This window comes from Grammomys surdaster, unplaced genomic scaffold (assembly GCF_004785775.1).
Source record: "Grammomys surdaster isolate TR1022 unplaced genomic scaffold, NIH_TR_1.0 126187, whole genome shotgun sequence".
Lineage (NCBI taxonomy): Eukaryota > Metazoa > Chordata > Mammalia > Rodentia > Muridae > Grammomys > Grammomys surdaster.
This window is the reverse complement of record NW_021620993.1, coordinates 8,043,173-8,052,287: the sequence shown is the minus strand read 5'-3', so window position 1 is coordinate 8,052,287 and position 9,115 is coordinate 8,043,173. Positions and strand designations below refer to the sequence as shown.

The following is a 9,115-nucleotide window of genomic DNA, read 5'->3' as shown; positions in this document are numbered from 1 at the left end:
CACGCACACATAGACAGAGGCGTTCTGTTCCTCTTCTCTCGCGACAACGTTCTCCAAAGTCCTAACGTTGCCTCCCGATTGGTTCAGCCGGTGAGTGTCTTCCGCCATCTTTGTTCATGGCACTCGGATGCTCCCGAGAGGTTTCACGGTGAGGGCGGAGGCCCCGCCCCATTCGGCGGTTCTAGACGTGTTGGGTGGTTCTTCCGCGCTGACCGGCGCGGCGGGCGTGAACTACGTCGGCAACGGACGGGTACTAAACGGGAGGGAGGCAGAGGATTAGCATCACGTGGCTTTAGGGACCGTCTCCGAATTCCTCTCCAGCACTACGGGTGTTTCAGGTCCTGCAGACAGATCTACCTTCCCCGGTGACCCACGAGTCTCAAGAGGACACGGGCTGAAAACGGTAGCTTCTATAGGGAGTTGGTATACACCTATCGGTTCTAAAAAAGCTAAAAGAGCTATGCAGAAACCCTGTTCTTATCTAGCTGGAAATTTTTGTACTGTGTAGCCCCAGTCAGGCCTGAAACTCCTTGTGTAGACAGGCTGGTCTCAAACGCACATAATACTGCCTGTTTCTGCCTCCTAAATTCTGAGCTTAAAGTACGCAACACCATGCCTGGCTTATAAAAAGACTTACGACCATATTTATTTGTATCTATCTGTATGTCTCTATGAGTGAATGTATAGGGTTGTGTGTGTGTGTGTGTGTGTGTGTGTTTGGGGGTGCGGGGGGGTGCTGCCTGTGGAAGCCAGAAGTGTCACATTCCCTCGAGGTGGAGTTACAGGTAGCTGTGAGAAGTAGATGCTGGGAATGGAACTCGAGTCCTCTGGTAGAGCTGTAAGCGCTCTTAACCACTGAGCCATCTCCAGTTTCATCCACTTTGTTTTACAAACGTGGGCACTGGGACTTGGAGAAGAGGTGGCTTACATCTACTAGGCGGCCCAAGTAGGGTTTGTCTCCAGCGGCCATAGCATTGTCCCTCTGAAATCCCAGAGAATCGATTTAGAGCGCTTTTCTCCCCAACTCCCTTTTCCCTTTTAACAGTTGCGTGAGTCAAGAGAGTGACTGTCCTCTTTGTGTCTCTAGAAAAATAGGACCCGACGCTAGTGCAAGTGCTTAAAGAAGCAAACCTAAGTCTACCGAATACATGATGATTGTTATAATTAATTAGTCCTTGAGGCTGTCTGAGGCAGTGAATGCTGGCACGCCTCCCATTTACACACAAACCGAGGCTCAGAGAAATTCACCTTTCCTAGAAGTCTCACACCTAAGAGGATACCATCCTCCGATTGGAACTATGACCTGTTTAACTCCAAAAATTAATCATGTCTGGGAGAGTTCTGCGTTAAGAGCTCAGAGAAAACACGACCATCTATCTACAAAACCGAAGCCTAGGAGAGGGGCTTGGGCGTATAAGGCAATTTTCAGACACTCCCTGCAGTGGCGAAAGCCCGACCTGTCCTTCAGCCTCGGACTACTGGCGGGTTCTTGCCAAGTGCTAGTGGAGACAGAGTTGTGGTGAGACTCTAATTTGCTGTGACTCCAACCGTGCCGGGGAAGTCATGTCGGAGCATCAGCGGCAGGGCGCCGAGCGCGACCTCTACCGGGACACGTGGGTGCGCTACCTGGGTGAGCGTGTTTCCCACCACTGGGGGGTGGGGAGAACAACCAACCAACCAGTGGTCCTGGGTTGTCAATCTGGAGTCTGAAAAGGGGCTTAGTTATTATTCGGCTTGGGCTGGAGGCAGGGCTCAGGAGAAGGCTAGGGACTTGTCCAAGGTCACACAACACTGTGGATCCAGCTCTGTCCATGGGACTCTTCTGGAGACACAAACTGAGTGCATGGGTTGCCCTCTGCCATGACCCTGCACTAGCCATGGGGTCAGCGGACTCCTAGAGCAGCCTGCCTTTCCCTGGCTGTTCCTAAGCTTTAATTTTCTATTCTGAAAAAGGGCTGAACGCTAGGCACTCTTGTCGGGTGCTGATTGTAAGAGTGGGCTGAGGTAAGGCCTTGAAAGACCTTGCACTTGATTGATACATGTCAGTGAAGCCCGCGTTCAGTTATTCCCTGGCCTCTGGTCGCCTCCCTGGTGCAGATCCCCAGAACCACGGCTGGGGACTTTGATCAATGAACCATGAACTTCACTGTCGGTGTCAGTCCACAAGCCTAGAAACCGAAAGATAAAGTCACTTGACTGAGGTCACCTGGCCCACTGTAGTTTAGCAGGTTAGGATTAGAAGCCGCTTTCTGTGTAGCGCCCCCTTGTGGAACAGACCAGAAAATTAAATGCCTTTTCCCTCCAGGCTATGCCAATGAGGTGGGAGAGGCTTTCCGCTCCCTGGTTCCTGCAGCTGTGGTGTGGTTGAGCTATGGCGTGTCCAGCTCCTATGTCCTGGCTGATGCCATAGACAAAGGCAAGAAGGCAGGAGAGGTGAGTGTTAGTTAACCCTTCTCAACCTACCCTAGTGTGGGTGAGTGTGCAGCCTTGTGTGTGGGACAGTCCTATCCCTGTTAGCGTCTCATAGTGCGGTCCATAAGCTAATTCTATTTATAGGATCGCTCATCCCCACTCGACCAAACCACATGGGTTGGTAGTAACAGTTGGTACCTCTCCTGGGTGTGGGCAAACCACCCCAATCCTGAATGTAGTACAGCCCAGAGTCTTCCTCCCTGCTACCCTGCTACCTCCTCTTACTCTTTCTTCCTCTCTGGTTCACCTTCATGTTTCTGTCTATAGGTTTCCTACCTCTGCCCCAGCTGGGTTAAATGTCTTTGTACCTTTCAGGTGCCAAGCCCTGAAGCAGGCCACAGCACCAGAGTAGCCCTGGCTGTGGTAGACACCTTTGTGTGGCAGTCTCTGGCCTCTGTGGTCATCCCAGGCTTCACCATCAACCGTCTGTGTGCTGCCTCTCTCTATGTCTTGGGTACTATGACCCGTTGGCCCCCGACTGTTCGAAAATGGACCACTACCACACTTGGGCTGCTGGCCATCCCCGTCATCGTCCACCCCATAGACAGGTAGGTGCCTTTCTAGTCTCGGGGACCTGTCACTCTGCAGGAAGAGTTAGGCTGTGAACTGTGGGCATAGGACTGGGGCAGCAGAGGCAGGGTTGAAGTAGAGAGGCCATCTGTGCTCTTGTCATATGGAGCAGCAGAGCAGCAGAAAAGGAAGCAGAATGCCTTATGGGTACTGGACAAAGGTCATGTAAGTTCACAGAAAGACCAGTGCTGCGGAATAGCCAGAGGTAGCCAGGAGCAGGGGCCCTGGAGTGCTGAGTGGGAGGGAGATGATAGCGACATGAGTCAAACTCAGTTTGCTCGGTAAATACAAAATAAAAGTCTTGGGATGTTTTCTGCATGGCTGGATCCGGGCCTCCGAGCATGGCTGCCACGCAGCCTCCTTCAGCTCCTCTCTCCATCCTGTCCTGGTGGGTTTCACTCTCCCGCCATGTCCCAGTGACTCACAGTATCCTGTCCCTCCCAACATCCTAAGCCCCATCAAAACTTCTCCATAGTGAGAGCAAAAATCCCAAGGAAGATTTTTATTGGTTCATTCAGTTGAGGGGCTTATGTCTGAGCCATTGTCCTTCTGATTAACCAACCCTATGTCATGCACTTGCTCTTAGCACTAGAGGTAGGGCCAGGCTGGTGAGAATGCTCAGTGGGTATGAGCTCTGGCTGCTCTTCCAGAGGTCCTGAGTTCAATTCTCAGCAATGACATGGTGGCTCACAACTGTCTGTAATGGGGTCTGATGCCCTCTTCTTACATGTAGGTGTACATGCAGATACAGCATGCTTATGCATTGAAAATACAAAGATGTTTTGTTTTGTTTCTTTGAGATAGGATTCTCTGTACAGCCCTGGCTATCCTTGAACTCAGAGATCTACTTGCCTCTGCCTTCCAAGTGCTGGGATTAAAGGTGTGTACCACCACTGCCCATTTACAGAAATAAATTAAAAAAAAAAAAAAAATATATATATATATATATATATATATATATATAGAGAGAGAGAGAGAGAGAGAGAGAGAGAGCGTTAGAGGTAGAATATCAATCAAAGTACAAGGAGAGTCTCACTGGTGGCAGGGATGGGGTGGAAGGGAGCATAACTTACCCTGAGCCTCACGGTGAGTCCTTTACCCACTGTGCCTCAGTTTCTCCAGCTATAGAAAGAAAAGGAAGATGGCTGTTATTCTTGGAGGGTGGGGAAAGGGTAAAACGTGATTTCCCTAAGGAGCCCAAGTGAGAGGAGAATGATAAAATGGATCTTGACATGGTTGCTGTTGGTACCCTGTATTGAGGAGTCTCTCCCCGTATCTCCCTGTAGTCTGTGTGTTTCCTTGGCTACCTGCTCAACAGGCCTTCTCTCTCTGTAGGTCAGTGGACTTCCTCCTGGATTCTAGCCTTCGCAAGCTGTACCCATCAGTTGGGAAGCCCAGCACCCCCTGACCCGGCTCTGGGCCTTGCCTGGGGTTGGCTCACTCACATCAAAGAACGTGGATACATGACTGTTTGGGGTCCATGGCACTACCATCTGAGTGGGTTCAAATTGATGAGAGCTTAGAGACGAAAGCCCTGGGGCATAGTGGCTGTAGCGACGCCCAAGGGTGGGACCCAACCCTGTCTGTATCAGTGGCCTTGGCTGTGCTGAGTGGGAAAGATCTCTGGCTGGGCCTGTCTTTTGAAGTCCTTTTTAAAAAAGTATTTATTTTATGTGTATAAGTGTTTTACTTGCATGTATGTATGTGTTTGCACCACCCTTTGAGGTTAGAAGGGGTGAATAGATGCCCCTGAAGCTGAAGTTAGGGATGCTTGTGAGCCACCATGTGGGTGCTGAGAACTGAATCTGGTTCCTCTGCAGGAACAGCCAGTGCTCTAACCACTAAAGTACCTCTTAGCCTCCAGGCCTATCTTCTGATAGAAAAGTTGTATCCTCCCATGGAGGAGAAAGATATTAAGTCCCAGGGAGGGGAGGGAGTACTCCTGAGATCATGTGACAATCGAGGACCAGACTTCCAGCTATTCTAAGTCACTTTGTGCTAATGTGGCTGAGTGACTTAGGGAAAGACACAGAGGTACAGCATTTGGGACACTCAGGGCAGAGTCTCTGGCCAGTCCATCCCTGCTGCAGGAGCTGCTAGGGTCGGGTTTAGAGGCAGGACAATCACAAACCAAGTGCTACCCAATAAAACTTTCAAAAATGACATCTTCTTCTTTTCTTCCTGGGGATAAGCAGGGTTGTGACTACAGCATGGTGCTCCTTCTGGAACAGGTAAACTGAGGGAGAAGTGGGCTGGTCTCCTGCCTCTGCAGGAAGGGCTGTAGGGAGAACAAGGGAGGGATCCAAGCCTTTTCAAGAGCAATATCAGATCCAAGGAAAAGAAAAAGGAAAAAGAAGTCTGAAATGAAGGTTGAGGTAGAGAGAAATGGGAGGTGCTTTGTGTTGTGGGTGGGGTGGTGTCTTAGAGTTTCATTGCTGTGAAGAGACACTATGACTAAGGCAACTCTTATAAGGGACATTTAATTGGGACTGGCTTACAGTTTCAGAGATTCAGTCCATTTTCATAGCAGGAAGCATAGCAGCATGCAGGTAGACATGGGGCTGGAGAAGGAGCTGAGAGTTCTACATCTTGATCCAAAGGTAGCCAGAGACTGACTCTTTCACAAAGGGTGGAGCCTGAGCGTAGGAGGAGACCTCCAAAGCCCAACTCCACAGTGACACACTTCCCCCAACAAGGTCACACCTCCTAACGGTACCACCCCCTTGTGGGCCAAGCGCATTCAAACCTCCACCTGTCATATTGTCCAAGATGGCTCTCAAGATCTGTGGCAGGGAGTCTGAACTGGATTGTAAGAAGTGATTGGAAAATCTTGGAGAAGATATGGAGGGAGAGGAACCCTTATCCACTGCTAGTGATATGCAAACTGGTGCAGCCATTATGGAAGTCAGTATGAAGTCTCCTCAAAAAGTTAAGAGGATGACCATCTGGCCTAGCTGCAGCACTCCTGGGCTTAGACCCAGAGAACCCTGTGTCCTCACGCGGAGACATCAGTCTTCACTGCTACTCTAGTCACCACAGCTGGGAGATGGAGCCGGCCACCCACAGATGAGCGGAGAATGAAGGTGTGATGCACGATGGAGTCTGTCTGTTAACAAGGCAATGATAATTTAAGGAAGTGGATGGAAGGCAGAGCATGTCTGCGTCTTACTTGTAACTGTTTATGCTGTGAGGCCTCTGCTAGGTCATTTGCCTTCTCTGATCCTTAGGATCTAGATCTGGAAAGGAGAGTCGTGCCATCTACCCTCCTCCTGGGCTAGCAGGGGGGGCCAGAGCAGTTACGTTGCTGGTCAGTGTTTAACCACTGACTGCCTTAGGATAGGAAGACTCTATTGTCCATTTCCATGGTGAAAGCACACTCATCCTGTCATCTTTGAAACTATCCAAGTGAAGGCCTTGAACACAGCCGGGGAAATCATGTGATATAGCTGACTGGCAGAAGCCTTTCCTTTCAAGGATGCCTCAAACCACAGACACCGGTAGACCCTCTATACTGTGTCTTATCTGGCACATATAGAAATAGGGATTAACTGTAATCATTATGTCATGAAAGCCATCCCCCTGCAGGGAACTAGGCAACATTCTACCCACCTGGTGAGATCCTAGCAACAAACCAGTTTGTCTTCACTGCGGTTCACTGGGGAACGAGCACCTTAGGTTTGCAGAACATGTCCGAGGAGTTGCAAACAGGAGCACCAGTGACCCTGAAGCACACACAGGAAGGCATGTACCCAGCATGGATGATGGCTTCCCCATGGCTATACAGATGAAGCCACCTCCCTGGTCCTTCCTTACCTAACTATGTCTAGTCATTCTCTGAGGCCTCATGCCATTAGAACAGGCATGCATAGGCCTGGCTGAGAGGAGAGGCTGGACACTGTCCTATGAAAAACAGTCAAGTCGACAAACCCCAGCTGTGGCTATCTTTTGTGAGTGGACACAGATGAACTCATGAGGATGGTGGCCGTTTGGCTCTTAGGAGAGTCCTGTGGGACCAACTACAATGGCAATAATAAGCTAGAACAATGGTAGCCAAATCTTATAGTAAGAACTATTCAAGACTCACAAACTGCTTGTCTCGGGAATTCTCCACTTAATACTTAGACTGCAACTTATTACAGTAGCTGGTGCATAGAAAGGAAGACCAACAATGAGGCTGCTGGCGATACATGTACACAGTATCAGTAGGGATGAGATGGCTCAGGGGCTGAAAGCACTTGGAGTCCTGGAGGTCCTACAGCTTGTCCTGAGATTCATCAGTGATCCTTACCATTGTACCATGGAAGAAAGGGTGTGTCAGCCGAGGGTAATGACTTCACGCTGTAAGTAAGTAATAGAGGAAAATTAAAAAAAAAAAAACCTGAGGACTGGTCATGAGACAGAAGCCTCTAGCCAGGGTTGGTGGTGCATTCCTTTATCTGAGCACTTAGGAGGCAGAGTAGAGACAGGTGGATCTCTGTGAGCTCAGGGCCAACCTGGTCTATACAGAATCCAGGCTAGCTAGGGCTACATAATGAGATTCCCCTCTCAAACAAAAATGAAACAAAACATCAAACAAACAAATCTCCAGAGTTCTCCTAACCTCAGCTTCTCCAGATTGGTACAACTGGTGACAATCTCAGGACCACCTGTCATGGCATCAACGTTTGATAGAACAGAATGGCCCACAGGAATGGCCTTGCTGGGTTTGAGGATTGTTCAACACTTCCAGTGAGCTTTGGATCAGCTCTTGGCTGAAGTCTGCCTGGGCCCCTTTGTGAAGGCTGAGTGTTCACAGTCGCCCACTACTCTTGACCTGTTCCATTCTAACACCTCATTTCCGGGATAGATGAGAATAGCTAACGAAAATGTGCATTTGAATTTTAACATTCCCCCCTCTACTTGCAGCTGAGGAACTCTGACCTTCAGTGGCTTCTAGAAGCCTCTGGATACAGCTATTGATGAGGTAGGTCTGTCCCTCCCTGGCCTTTGGGCTGGAGGACATGGCTTTCTAGTGTCCTGAGGGAAAGGCCCCAGGGAGGTTGCTCCTGTGTCGGGATGACTGCTCTGATCATCTTGGCCTTTAGTACCCATGCTGATGGCCGTCTCCCCCCACAAGCTCTACCCCAGAAGGTTACTTCTTGCTCTGACTTTTCAGACTCTCTGCTTCTCAGAGCCAAGAGCTGAGCATTTCTGCCCAATTACATCCCTTCCACCACGATACTCTGCCCTCCTCCAGGCTCACAGTGATGGGTACAGATCAACCACAACCCAAGACTTCAGAAACCATGAAAACCAATCCTCCCTCCCTCAGGTTATGACAGGTATTTTGGTCATCATGATAGAAGGTTGACGTGGCTGTTTGACAGCTCATTAATTCCTGAAAAATCAGCAGCTGGCTCTGGCTCCAGTTCCTACCAGCTAGCTCTGCTCCACAGGTAAGAGGCTGGGCAAATAGATCTCAGATGGGCTGCCTCGATCTTTTTCTAAAACAACCTCTGCCCTAGTTGTTCAGTGAACCCTCCACCAGGGACAAAGGGACACGACTGTTCCTAGAAGCCGCAGGTTTCAGGGACAGCCTCACAGCATGGTCTGAGTCCACACAGTAGGTACAGGCCTTGCTACACAGAGGGATGTCTGTCCCTGGGTTGAGGGCCTCATTTCTGCAGTCAAGACTTAGAAGGACTGAGTAATCAAGCATTACTATTGCAAAACTCTGTGGGTGCTAAGGGCTCCTCAGACTCCACTGTTTCACCCACAGTAGCTGATGATGTAAATGAGCAGACTCTGTCATCAGTGTCAGTGAACTGTGGAGGCCTTCCAGTGTAAGAGGCCAGGACAGTTAGAGTTTGGAGAGACAGAAAGTATGACCGTCCAGACAGGGAGGAGTCTGGCTGATATAGTTTAGGTGGGAGTGGTCATGTCTCCACATGTCTCACCTCTGCAGATTCAACCCACCACAAATGAAGAGGATTTGGAAAGCAAATGGCATGCACACAGACATCTTGCCACAATTCTGTAATCAACACAGTTTAAGAACATGTATGCATACTGGGCAGTGGAGGCACATACCTTT

The 9,115-nt window shown here is 49.7% G+C and overlaps 1 protein-coding gene across 1 annotated transcript; it reads left to right on the top strand.

Annotated features, from left to right (window-relative positions):
* Nucleotides 1–229: 229 nt before the first annotated feature.
* Nucleotides 230–5,207, top strand: Mtfp1 (mitochondrial fission process 1). The gene is made up of 5 exons (XM_028758190.1): nt 230–403; nt 1,088–1,630; nt 2,306–2,433; nt 2,788–3,020; nt 4,378–5,207. Exons 2-5 carry the CDS (start codon nt 1,564–1,566, stop codon nt 4,448–4,450), a joined length of 501 nt encoding a protein of 166 aa, XP_028614023.1. The 5' UTR covers nt 230–403; nt 1,088–1,563; the 3' UTR covers nt 4,451–5,207.
* Nucleotides 5,208–9,115: the final 3,908 nt, after the last annotated feature.